This window comes from Bombina bombina, chromosome 9, assembly GCF_027579735.1.
Source record: "Bombina bombina isolate aBomBom1 chromosome 9, aBomBom1.pri, whole genome shotgun sequence".
Lineage (NCBI taxonomy): Eukaryota > Metazoa > Chordata > Amphibia > Anura > Bombinatoridae > Bombina > Bombina bombina.
The window spans coordinates 12386960-12401445 of NC_069507.1; the positions used below are offsets into that span (position 1 = coordinate 12386960).

General features: G+C 39.7%; 1 protein-coding gene across 1 annotated transcript in view; it reads left to right on the forward strand.

Annotated features, from left to right (window-relative positions):
- TLL2 (tolloid like 2) overlaps nucleotides 1-14486 on the forward strand; it is a 610754-nt gene that overhangs the window by 440722 nt on the left and 155546 nt on the right. Inside the window, exon 8 of the mRNA XM_053691878.1 lies at nucleotides 10398-10513. Coding sequence (XP_053547853.1) covers nucleotides 10398-10513 — 116 coding nt within the window. The remainder of the gene's footprint in view (nucleotides 1-10397; nucleotides 10514-14486) is intronic.

The window sequence follows — 14486 nt, forward strand, 5'->3', positions numbered from 1 at the left end:
TCTTGTTCGGATGTCCAGCTGCCAACCTTGGCCACTTCCGTTAAGGCTGGACCTACTGTCTCAAGGTCCATTTTCCATCAGGTTCTCAAATCATTAAATTTGAAGGTATGGAAATTGATCGCTTAGTGCTAAGTCATAGAGGTTTCTCTGACTCAGTGATTAATACTATGTTACAGGCTTGTAAATCTGTTTCTAGAAAGATTTATTATCGAGTTTGGAAGACTTACATTTCATGGTGTTCTTCTCATAGATTCTCTTGGCATTCTTTTAGAGTTGCAAGAATTTTAGAGTTTCTTCAGGATGGTTTGGATAAGGTTTTGTCTGCAAGTTCCTTGAAGGGACAAATCTCTGCTCTTTCTGGGGGTTTTTTCACAGAAAGATTGCTAAACTTCCTGATATTCACTGTTTTGTACAGGCTTTAGTTCGTATTAAGCCTGTCATTAAATCAATCTCTCCTCCTTGGAGTCTTAATTTGGTTTTGAGGGCTTTACAGGCTCCTCCATATTGAGCCTATGCATTCTTTGGACATTTATCTACTTTCTTGGAAAGTGTTGTTCCTTTTGGCCATCTCTTCTGCTAGAAGAGTTTCTGAGTTATCTGCTCTTTCTTGTGAATCTCCTTTTCTGATTTTTCATCAGGATGAGGCAGATTTGCGGACTTCATTTAAATTTTTTCCTAAGGTTGTGAATTAACAACATTAGTAGAGAAATTGTTGTCCCTTCCTTGTGTCCTAATCCTAAGAATACTTTGGAAAGATCCTTACATTCTTTGGGTGTGGTGAGAGCTTTGAAATATTATATTGAAGCTACTAAAGATTTCAGGAAGCCTTCTAGTCTATTTGTTATATTTTCTGGTCCTAGGAAAGGTCAGAAGGCTTCTGCTATTTACTTGGCTTCTTGGTTAAAGCTTTTGATTCTTCAGGCTTATTTGGAGTCGGGTCAGGCCCCGCCTCAGAGAATTACAGCTCATTCTACTAGATCAGTCTCCACTTCGTGGGCTTTTAAGAATGAAGCTTCAGTTGATCAAATTTGCAAAGCGACAACTTTGTCTTCTTTTCATACATTTACTAAATTCTACCGTTTTGATGTATTTGCTTCTTCAGAAGCAGTTTTTGGTAGAAAAGTTCTTCAGGCAGCTGTTTCAGTTTGATTCTTCTGCTGATGTTTTAAGTTTTTCTTGTCTTTTAAAGAATAAACTTATATTTTGGGTTGTGGATTATTTTTTCAGCAGAAAATGGCTGTTTATTTTTATCCCTCCCTCTCTAGTGACTCTTGCGTGGAGTGTGTGTGTGTGTGTGTACATGAGTGTGTGTGTACATGTGTGTGTGTGTGTGTACATGTGTGTGTGTGTGTGTGTGTACATGTGAAGTGTGTACATGTGTGTACGTGTGTGTGTGTACGTGTGTGTGTGTGTGTACGTGTGTGTGTGTACGTGTGCGTGTGTACATATGTATGTACATGTGTGTGTGTGTGTGTGTACATATGTGTGTACATGTGTGTGTGTACATATGTGTTTGTGTACATGTGTGTGTACGTGTGTGTGTACATATGTATGTATTTACGGACATATATACACATATTAACACATATATACATATGTATACATATTAAGACATAATTGATGTGCATTGGAGCCCTTTGCAGTCAAATACCTGAAAACATGAAAAAGCAATTTTATGCAATATTATTATTTAATAATGTTTATTAACTATGTATTTACTGTAAATATTTCACATTCCAATGAAGAATATGTTCTAAGTATTTATATTTATAAATAGATATAACTACATTTCTCTTGTAAGGTGTATCCAGTCCACGGATCATCCATTACTTGTGGGATATTCTCATTCCCAACAGGAAGTTGCAAGAGGACACCCTCAGCAGAGCTGTAATATAGCTCCTCCCCTAATTGTCATAGCCAGTCATTCTCTTGCAACTCTCAACAAGCAAGGACGTTGTAGGAGAGAGTGGTTAAATATAGCTAGTTTATTTTCTTCAATCAAAAGTTTGTTATTTTTAAATAGTACCGGAGTTGTGCTATTTTATCTCAGGCAGTAAATAGAAGAAGAATCTGTCTGAGGTTTCTATGATCTTAGCAGGTTGTAACTAAGATCCATTGCTGTTCTCACATATGTCTGAGGGGATTACACAGATGAGGTAACTTCAGCGAGAGAATGGCGTGCAGTTTATTCTGCTATCAGGTATGTGCAGTTATAATTTTTTCTAGAGATGGAAAACACTAGAAAATGCTGCTGATACCGGATTAATGTAAGTTAAGCCTGAATACAGTGATTTAATAACGACTGGTATCATGCTTACTCCCAGGGGTAATACCCTTATGATATTGCAATATAAAACGTTTGCTGGCATGTTTAATCGTTTTTATATATGCTTTGGTGATAAAACTTTATTGGGGCCTAGTTTTTTCCACATGGCTGGCTTAAATGTTTCCTGAGGCTTTCCACTGTTGTAGTATAAAAGTTACAGTTGGTGCAGTTAAAATTACAAACTGTGACATCCAGCTTCCCTCAAAGGCCCTCTGAATGCTATAGGACATCTCTAAAGGGCCCAAAGGCTTTCCAAAGTCGTTTATTGGGGAAGGTAGGGCCACAGCTTGCTGTGGCAGTTGGTTGTGACTGTTAAAAAACGTCTATTTCGTTTTTTTGATCCGTTTTTTGAACTAAGGGGTTAATCATCCATTTGCAAGTGGGTGCAATGCTCTGTTAGCCTATTATACACACTGTAAACATTTCGTTTGATTTACTGCATTTTTTCACTGTTTTTCAAATTCTGACAAAATTTGTTTCTCTTAAAGGCACAGTACAGTTTTTTATATTTGCTTGTTAACTTGATTTAAAGTGTTTTCCAAGCTTGCTAGTTTCATTGCTAGTCTGTATAAACATGTCTGACATAGAAGAAACTCATTGTTTATTATGTTTAAAAGCCATGGTGGAACCCCCTCTTAGAATGTGTACCAAATGTACTGATTTCATTTTATGCAATAAAGATCATTTTCTGTCTTTAAAAAATTTATCACCAGAGGAATCTGACGAGGGGGAAGTTATGCCGACTAACTTTCCCCACGTGTCAGACCCTTTGACTCCCGCTTAAGGGACTCACGCTCAAATGGCGCCAAGTACATCTAGGGCGCCCATAGCGTTTACTTTACAAGACATGGCGGCAGTCATGGATAATACACTGTCAGCGGTATTAGCCAGACTACCTGGGCTTAGAGGTAAGCGAGATAGCTCTGGGGTGAGACAAAATGCAGAGCATACTGACGCTTTAAGAACCATGTCTGATACTGCCTCACAATATGCAGAAGCTGAGGAAAGAGAGCTTCAGTCAGTGGGTGATGCTAATGACTCAGGAAAGATACCTGATTCTAATATTTCTACATTTAAATTTAAGCTTGAACACCTCCGCGTGTTGCTTAGAGAGGTTTTAGCTGCTCTGAATGACTGTGATACCATTGCAGTGCCAGAGAAATTGTGTAGACTGGATAAATACTTTGCAGTGCCGGTGCGTACTGATGTTTTTCCAAATACCTAAAAGGTTTATAGAAATTATTAATAAGGAATGGGATAGACCAGGTGTGCCGTTCTCTTCCCCTCCTATTTTTAGAAAAATGTTTCCAATAGACGCCACCACACGGGACTTATGGCAGACAGTCCCTAAGGTGGAGGGAGCAGTTTCTACTCTAGTAAAGCGTACTACTATCCCTGTCGAGGACAGTTGTGCTTTTTTTTAGATCCAATGGATAAAAAATTAGAGGTTACCTTAAGAAAATATTTATTCAACAAGGTTTTATCCTACAGCCCCTTGCATGCATTGCCCCTGTCACTGCTGTTGCGGCATACTGGTTTGAGTCTCTGGAAGAGGCTTTACAGGTAGCGACTCCATTGGATGACATACTTGGCAAACTTAGAGCACTTAAGCTAGCCAATTCTTTTATTCTGATGCCATTGTTCATTTGACTAAACTAACGGCTAATAATTCTGGTTTTGCTATACAGGCGCGCAGAGCGCTATGGCTTAGATCATGGTCAGCTGACGTGACTTCAAAATCTAAGCTACTTAACATTCCCTTCAAGGGGCAGACCCTATTCGGGCCTGGTTTGAAGGAGATTATTGCTGATATCACTGGAGGAAAAGGTCATGCCCTTCCTCAGGACAGGTCCAAAGTAGCTTACATCAACCATCAAGGGGGAACAAGAAGTTCCCTAGCGATGTTAGAAGTTTCAAAAATAATTCGCTGGGCAGAGATTCACTCTTGCCACCTATCAGCTATCCATATCCCAGGTGTAGAGAACTGGGAGGCAGATTTTCTAAGTCGTCAGACTTTTCATCCGGGAGAGTGGGAACTCCATCTGGAGGTTTTTGCACAACTGATTCATCGTTGGGGCAAACCAGAACTGGATCTCATGGCGTCTCGCCAGAACACCAAGCTTCCGTGTTACGGATCCAGGTCCAGGGATCCCAAGGCGACACTGATAGATGCTCTAGCAGCGCCCTGGTCTTTCAACCTGGATTATGTGTTTCCACCGTTTCCTCTGCTCCCTCGACTGATTGCCAAGATCAAGCAGGAGAGAGCATTGGTGATTCTGATAGCACCTGCGTGGCCACGCAGGACCTGGTATGCAGATCTAGTGGACATGTCATCCTTTCCACCATGGTCTCTGCCTCTGAGACAGGACCTTCTACTTCAGGGTCCTTTCAACCATCCAAATCTAATTTCTCTGAGGCTGACTGCCTGGAGATTGAACGCTTGATTTTATCAAAGCGTGGCTTCTCCGAGTCAGTTATTGATACCTTAATACAGGCACGAAAGCCTGTCACCAGGAAAATTTAACATAAGATATGGCGTAAATATCTTTATTGGTGTGAATCCAAGGGTTACTCATGGAGTAAGGTCAGGATTCCCAGGATATTATCTTTTCTCCAAGAAGGTTTGGAAAAAGGATTGTCAGCTAGTTCCTTAAAGGGACAGATTTTTGCTCTGTCTATTCTTTTGCACAAGCGTCTGACAGATGTTCCAGATGTTCAGGCATTTTGTCAGGCTTTAGTTAGAATCAAGCCTGTGTTTAAACCTGTTGCTCCACCATGGAGCTTAAATTTGGTTCTTTAGGTTCTTCAAGGAGTTCCATTTGAACCTCTTCATTCCATAGATATCAAACTTTTATCTTGGAAAGTTCTTTTTTTGGTAGCTATTTCCTCGGCTCGTAGAGTCTCTGAGCTATCTGCCTTATAATGTGATTCTCCTTATCTGATTTTTCATACGGATAAGGTAGTCCTGCGTACCAAACCTGGGTTCTTACCTAAGGTGGTATCTAACAAGAATATCAATCAAGAGATTGTTGTTCCATCCTTGTGTCCTAATCCTTCTTCGAAGAAGGAACGTCTATTACACAATCTGGACGTGGTCCGTGCTTTAAAGTTTTACTTACAAGCTACTAAAGATTTTCGTCAAACATCTGCTTTGCTTGTTGTCTACTCTGGACAGAGGAGAGGTCAAAAGGCTCCGGCAACCTCTCTTTCTTTTTGGCTAAGAAGCATAATCCGCTTAGCCTATGAGACTGCTGGACAGCAGCCTCCTGAAAGGATTACAGCTCATTACACTAGAGCTGTGGCTTCCACTTGGGCCTTTAAAAATGAGGCTTCTGTTGAACAGATTTGCAAGGCGGCGACTTGGTCTTCGCTTCATACTTTTTCAAAATTTTACAAATTTTATACTTTTGCTTCTTCGGAGGCTATATTTGGGAGAAAGGTTTTACAGGCAGTGGTTCCTTCCATTTTAGTACCTGCCTTGTCCCTCCCTTCATCCGTGTACTTTAGCTTTGGTATTGGTATCCCACAAGTAATGGATGATCCGTGGACTGGATACACCTTACAAGAGAAAACACAATTTATGCTTACCTGATAAATTTATTTCTCTTGTGGTGTATCCAGTCCACGGCCCGCCCTGTCATTTTAAGGCAGGTAATTTTTAAATTTAAACTACAGTAACCACTGCACCCTATGGTTCCTCCTTTCTCTGCTTATTTTCGGTCGAATGACTGGCTATGACAGTTAGGGGAGGAGCTATATTACAGCTCTGCTGAGGGTGTCCTCTTGCAACTTCCTGTTGGGAATGAGAATATCCCACAAGTAATGGATGATCCGTGGACTGGATACACCACAAGAGAAATAAATTTATCAGTTAAGCATAAATTGTGTTATCTAGATGATTATATACAGGTGTATGTGTATATATATATATATATATATATATATATGTATGTTCTACATCAGATATATGTACAAATATATATATTTAAGAATAAATAGAACATATTCTGCTATATGAAGAACAGTCAACTAGATTACAAGTTTTGAGCGCTATAGGGATTTTAACAACCTCCACACAAGCGGCGTTATTTCACCTCCCTATAGCACTGTTGTTATGAGTTTTTAAAAAGCAGGCTTGCGTGGGCGATATGGTTGCGTTGAGCTCCATACCACACCCAAATACAAGCGCTGCTTTGACGTGCTCGTGCACGATTTCCCCATAGACATCAACGTGGAGAGCTGGCAACAAAAAAAGTCTTAACACCTGCGATCGCGGAAAGAAAAGCTCCGTAACGCAGCCCCATTGATGTCTATGGGTAAATAAAAAGTTACGTTTAAACCTAACACCCTAACATAAACCCCGAGTCTAAACACCTCTAATCTGCTGCCCCTAACATCGCCGACGCCTGCCAACAGTTATTAACCGCCACCGCCAACATCGCTGCCACCTAAATAATGTTATTAACCCCTAATCTGCTGCTCCCGATATCGCCACCACTACACTAAAGTTATTAACCCCTGGCCTCTCACATCACTACCACTAAATAAATCCATTAACACCTAACCTTAACATAACCCTAACACCCACTAACTTTAACATAATAAAAATATATCTAAATTAAATTTACAATTAATAACTAAAGAAACCTATTAACCCCAAACCGCCAGCCCCCCCACATCGCAACAAGCTAAATTAAACTTATATTAACCCCTAAACCTAACCCCCCATAACTTTAACAGAATTAAAATACAGCTAAACTAAAGTTACAATTATTAACTAAATAACTATTTTAAAATAAATACAAACTTACCTGTAAAATAATACATACTAATAGTTATATTGTAGCTAGTTTAGGTTTTATTTTTATTTCACAGGTAAGTTTGTATTTATTTTAACTAGGTAGACTAGTTAGCAAATAGTTATTAACTATTTACTAACTACCTAGTTAAAATAAATACAATCTTAACTGTGAAATAAAACCTAACATTACAAAAAACCCCACTAAAATTACTAAAAAATAACTAAATTACAAAAAATAAGAAACAAATAATCAAAAATAAAAAAAAATTACACCTAATCTAATAGCCCTATCAAAATTAAAAAGCCCCAGCCTACAATAAACTACCAATGGCCCTTAAAAGGGCCTTTTGTGGGGCATTGCCTCAAAGAAATCTGCTCTTTTACCTGTAAAATAAAATACAAACACCCCCAACAGTAAAACCCACCACCCAACCAACCCCCCCAATAAAAAATTAACCTAAGCTCCCCATTGCCCTGAAAACCCACCAAAAAAAAATTAAATAAACCTAACACTAACTTCCGATTATCCACTTACTGTTATTGAAGTCCCGCTTGAAGGATCCATCCAGCCGGCAAGAAGTCTTCATCCGGACGGCCTTTTCCATCTTCATCCAGGCGGCCTCTTCCATCTTCATCCAGCCGGAGAAGACTTCATTCAGACGGCCTCTTCTATCTTCATCCAGCCGGCGCAGATCGGGTCCATCCTGTAGACATCCGGCGCGGAGCTCCTCATCAATACGGTCGCCGCTGTAAACTGGAACTTGAATGCAAGTGACATCATCCAAGATGGCGTCCCTTGCATTCCTATTGGCTGAAAGGTTCCAATCAGCCAATAGGATTTGAGCAGCTCTCATCCTATTGGCTGTTCCAATCAGCCAATAGGATGAGAGCTCAATCGTATTGGCTGATTGGAACAGCCAATAGGATGAGAGCTGCTTAAATCCTATTGGCTGATTGGAACAGCCAATAGGATTTTAGCAGCTCTAATTCTATTGGCTGATTGACATCAGCCAATAGGAATGCAAGGGACGCCATCTTGGATGACGTCACTTGCATTCAAGTTCCAGTTTACGGCGGAGACCGTATTGAAGAGGAGCTCCGCGCCAGATGTCTTCAGGCTGGACCCGCTCCTCGCCGGATGGATGAAGATAGAAGATGCCGTCTGGATGAAGACTTCTTGCCGGATGGATGAGGATTTCGCTGGCTGGATGAAGATGGAAGAGGCCGCCCGGATGAAGACTTCTTGCCAGCTGGATGGATCCTTCAAGCAGGACTTCAATAACTGTAAGTGGATAATCAAGGGTTAGTGTTAGGTTTATTTAATGGTTTTTTGGGTGGGTTTTATTTTTAGATTAGGGTCTGGGCAGGTTTTTATTTGGGGGTGTTGGTTGATTGGGTGGTGGGTTTTACTGTTGGGGTGTTTGTATTTTTTTATTTTTTTTTACAGGTAAAAGCCGATTTATCTGGGGCAATGCCCCACAAAAGGCCCTTTTAAGGGCCATTGGTAGTTTATTGTAGGCTAGGGTTTTTTTATTTTGAGGGGGCTTTTTAATTTTGATAGGGCTATTAGATTAGGTGTAATTCTTTTTTATTTTTGATAATTTGTTTCTTTTTGAAATTTAGTTATTTTCATTTTTAGTAATTTTAGTGTTTGTTTTTTTTGTAATGTTAGGTTTTAGTTTAAGGCAGGTTATGTTTTATTTCACAGATAAGTTTGTATTTATTTTAACTAGGTAGTTAGTAAATAGTTAATAACTATTTACTAACTAGTCTACCGAGTTAAAATAAATACAAACTTACCTTTGAAATAAAAATAAAACCTTAACTAGCTACAATATAACTATTAGTATGTATTATTTTACAGGTAAGTTTGTATTTATTTTAAAATAGATATTATTTAGTTAATAATTGTAACTTTAGTTTAGCTGTGTTTTAATTCTATTTAAGTTAGGGGGGTTAGGTTTAAGGGTTAATATAGTTTAATTTAGCTTGTTGCGATGTGGGGGGCTGGCGGTTTAGGGGTTAATAGGTTTCTTTAGTTATTAATTGTAAATTTAATTTAGATATATTTTTATTATGTTAAAGTTAGTGGGGGTTAGGGTTAGGTTTAGGGTTACGTTAGGGTTAGGTGTTAATGGATTTATTTAGTGGTAGTGATGTGGGAGGCCAGAGGTTTAGGGGTTAATAACTTTAGTATAGTGGCAGCGACATCGGGAGCGGCAGATTAGGGGTTAATAACATTATTTAGGTGGCGGCGATGTTGGGGATGGCAGTTTAGGGGTTAATAACTTTATTATAGTGGCAACGATGACGGGGAGCGGTGGAATAGGGGTTAATATATTTTAATAGTGGCGGCGATGTCCGGAGTGGCAGATTAGGGGTTAATAAATGTATTATAGTGTTTGCGATGTGGGAGGGCCTCGGTTTAGGGGTTAATAGGTAGTTTATGGGTGTTAGTGCACTTTGTGACAGTTTAGTTATGAGTTTTATGTTACAGCTTTGTAGCATAAAACTCATAACTACTGACTTTTGATGGCGGTACGGATCTTGTGGTTATAGATTGTACCACTCACTTTTTTGGCCTCCCAGGCAAACTCGTAATACCGGCGCTATGGGAGTCCCATTGAAAAAGGACTTTTTTAAAAGTGCGGTACTGACGTTGCTTGACAGGCTACCAAGGCTTGTAGTAGCAGCGTTAGGGAAAAAGCAGCGTTATGGGCCATAATGATGCTTTTTCAATCATAACGCAAAACTCGTAATCTAGCTGAGTGAAATGTGAAATATTTATATTTCATGTTGGGTTAGTACATTTGGTTGAACGCAATCGCGTTTGCACAATATTTTTGGCTTTTTACGCATGTCGGGTTAGCGCTCGTGCAAACCTGTAATAAGCACACAATCCAACACGCAAAAGCTTAATGTGTGATCGCAGACTACCGCTCCACTCGTAATCCAGCCCATAGGTGGAAACGTTCCTGGTAAAACTGGTGAATTTGTAGTCTGTGAATTATTTACATTCTTCCCCTGTCCCTAGATGATAAATACCTGAAATACCTCTTATGTACTAGTTCTCCTCATATTAAATCAGGGTATTATTTTCTTTATGTAAAAAAGATGGTTCTGTGGTGAAACCCACCTCGCTTTTTTTAACCTGTGTCACTTTAATAAATCAGTGGTAGTTTGTCAGCCAGTAATGGGTCGGTATTGCGTTTCCTGTTCGCCTCACCTCTAGAGTTCATATGCTTAGTGTTTATTATTTACTCTCTCTAGTTTGCGGAGAAACCTTGCAAGATTCCAGTGGGAACTTTTCTGCACCGGGGTACCCGAGTGGCTATGCCTCATACACGCACTGCGTTTGGCGCATATCTGTTACGCCAGGAGAGAAGGTAAGCGCCAGATCCTGAGTTTAGCCATCACATTCATGTTGTTACTTCCAGCAATTTCTTCTGTTTAATGCACAATCTGAGTGTGATTCCTGGGCATATACATCAGTGTAGTACAAGGCCCCGGATTCTCACATCTAAGAACTGAAAGCACCCAGCTGATTGTTATACACGTGAACATTATGTTTTCTAAAAAAACTACTTTTACATTACCACGAGGACTGCGTACATTATCTGTCATAAGCGCGAGTTGTTTCTGTGATCAGCTGAAGGATTCTCTGTTTAATGAGATGTAAAGGTTCCTGGTACAACGCTCCCTATTGCAGCAGTGCACTCACATTATACACCTGTGTTCAACTTTATAAAACAAATGATACTTTGCAAATCCATTCTATCTACATATCACTACAAAGAACTGCTTAAAGGGGCACACAATGATCTAATGTTTTAGCTCATGTTATTATTGCACCATTGTTTACCTATAACTATGTGTTTAACCCAGCAACAAGATTAAACACATAGATAAAAATCATCTCCAGAGCAGCAATGCACTACTAAGAGCTAGGTAGGGCCAATGACATGTATATGTGTGTAGCCACCAATCAGCAGTTATTTCCCAGTAGTGCATTACCGCTCCTGAGCCTATTTAGGTATGCATTTCAACAATGGATACCAAGAGAATCAAGTACATTTGATAATAGAAGTAAAGTAAAAAAAAAATTGATGATCATCATGAAAGTTTAATTCTAACATTTGTATCTCTTTAAACCATGAGAGAAAAAGCTGTAGCTTTACAATGTAACAGCCAATAGGAAAGCACATTGTTTTATGTAACTGCAAATGACAGTAGAGCTTCTGGGCTGACTGACAGGAACAAGGTAACACCCACCCAGAAGCTGCAAAGGGCTCCTGTGCTGTTTTTATGTCCCTGTCACCAGGGCAGTTTAGTAAAGAAAGACTCGTCTGTTAAATGACTAAAAGCAGCATTTTCTTTCTCAGAAATAACTCTCTCAGTTGGTGAGCAGAGCAGGTATATTATATGTTTGATGCATATGCACTCTGTGGAATTAGGATGCAATATTGACTCTTATGCTTCATTGTGTTACAATTGTTTGTGCGCCAACTTCTCTATTGTACTGAGTCAGAAGGGATGAACCAATTAAGGATTCTATTGTTGCTTAATTGGAAGCCACAGCTGAGCTAGTGCGTATATATTCTAGGCGCAGAGGACTAATCTTTTCTTTGAATTCATCATTCTATCTAGCATGTATTTAGTGTTTAATGTCCCTTTAAGCAAAATATCTGCTTGGATAAATATGTAATGAATATACAAACTGGCCTTTAAAAGTACTTAAAAAATACAACAGTAGTTATGATAGGTTTAGGAATTGTATCCTAGGGGATAAAGTCACATGATACAATCATAATAAAGTATATACTTGTATTGTTTCTGAATGTATTAAATGCATACAACATATTTTCAGTTGTGTTTTAAGTCACATAGTTGTATAGATTCAGCAATAAATACTTATTCTTTGCATGTATGACAGATAGACAAACCGTAAATGTACAATTATTTAGTGACTAATCTAAGTATTTTAATGCCTAATGAAGATGTATTGAAGGGAGAAAGGCATATGCTGTTTCACAGTGGTCACTGTGTAGTGCACACTGCACTGTGTAGTCTGTGTGAGTCTCAATCACGCGGTGGAGCCAGGAAGAATACCGCATTCCCTCTCAGGCCAGGCTGCGCAAGTGAGCTCCGCCTCCACTGTCACCACGTCATGCACACCCACATACAATCCTATAGGATAGCAATAGCCGGGCCCTGGTTGATTTAGCCACCCGGCCCTGAGTTCAGTAGAGTGGCCCTAGGGACTCAAAATTCTGCTGCCCCTTAAAAATCTGCTGCCCTAGACACCGGCCTCGTTGGCCTATGCCTTAATACGTCCCTGGATAGATCTAACTTCCAACCAGGCATGAGTTACAACATTAAAGGTTCAGTGTCCTCTTTTATACAAGGAGTATATCTGACTGGGGCTCAGTACATATTTATCATACTGGTGCTTGGGGCCTGGATATTCTTTATAAAGTATCTTCTTTAAAATGTCCCTGCTTGTAAAAAATAAATATAGGCACAGCTCTGGAATTTTTTCTTAAATCAGCATCTCTATATGTATGACAGCCATTCAATTCCGGGGGCTGTGTCTTTTACCAACACAGGCACATTCTATTTAATGAGTTACTGATTAGGTGATCGTCTGAACCAAATCTTATTTAATGTGGAAAATTATAAAAACCACTGCTGTGGTCATCACTATCCTCTTGCAGTAGGACCATGGCTAAAGCAGTGCTAGTAGTACCTCAAAAGTAGTTGGAATAAAAAAATAACTATTGACCATGACGAGAGTTGAAAGGAAAAGAGTGAGGAAAAGAAGGGTTCAATTCTGGCTTTACTGACAGAGGGATACAGTAAGTGTCTGGGTGCTTCTATCCTTAAAATTTAAAATACAGCGGTTTATAAGAACAAGGTCAAGCAGCAGACATTGGGCAAAACAATGCTACAGACTGGCATAGGGTGAAAATGATTCTCCACTGCCCAGGATGACCGCCAACTCATTTGAATGTCACTCAACAAATGTAAGAAGACCTAAAGTGATTTACAAAATGAATGGCAAAAGGCAGCTGGGGTGAAGAGCACGGCGAGGATGGTATGAAACAGGGCTGAAGTCATGCACAGCTAGAAAAAAAAACCTTCATCAATGAGACGCAAAGAGCCAGGCTGAGGTTGCTAAAGACCATAAGGATTGGACTGTAGAAGACAGAAGTAAAGTCATCTTCTCTGATGAGTCCAATTTTCAGCTTTTCCCAACACCTGGTCATCTAATGGTTAGACGGAGACCTGATGAGGCCTACAAGCCACAGTGTCTTACACTCACTGTGAAATTTGGTTGAGGATCGGTGATGATCTGGGGGTGCTTCAGCAAGACTTGAATAAGGCAGATTTATCTTTGTGAAGGACACAGGAATCAAGCCACGTACAAGGATATCCTGGAAGAAAACTTGTTTCTTTCATGTAATTAGCAAGAGTCCATGAGCTAGTGACGTATGGGAATATACATTCCTACCAGGAGGGGCAAAGTTTCCCAAACCTCAAAATGCCTATAAATACACCCCTCACCACACCCACAAATCAGTTTTACAAACTTTGCCTCCTGTGGAGGTGGTGAAGTAAGTTTGTGCTAGATTCTACGTTGATATGCGCTCTGCAGCAGGTTGGAGCCCGGTTTTTCTCTCAGCGTGCAGTGAATGTCAGAGGGATGTGAGGAGAGTATTGCCTATTTGAATTCAATGATCTCCTTCTTCGGGGTCTATTTCATAGGTTCTCTGTTATCGGTCGTAGAGATTCATCTCTTACCTCCCTTTTCAGATCGACGATATACTCTTATATATACCATTACCTCTACTGATTCTCGTTTCAGTACTGGTTTGGCTTTCTACTACATGTAGATGAGTGTCCTGGGGTAAGTAAGTCTTATTTTCTGTGACACTCTAAGCTATGGTTGGGCACTTTTATATAAAGTTCTAAATATATGTGTTTAAACATTTATTTGCCTTGATTCAGGATGTTCAACGTTCCTTACGTGTCGCCGGAAGTTGCGTCATTTTTTGACGTTTTTGCGCAAAAAAATGTCGGCGTTACCGGATGTGGCGTTTAGGCGCCAAATAATGTGGGCGGCTTTTTTGGCGCTAAAAAATTTGAGCGTCATTGTTGTCTCCACAATATTTAAGTCTCATTATTTATTGCTTCTGGTTGCTAGAAGCTTGTTCATTGGCATTTTTTTCCCATTCCTGAAACTGTCATTTAAGGAATTTGCTTTATATGTTGTTTTTTCTATTACATATTGCAAGATGTCTCAGATGGACTCTGAATCAGAAGCCACTTTTGGAAAAACGCTTAACTGAGTTTCAGTTC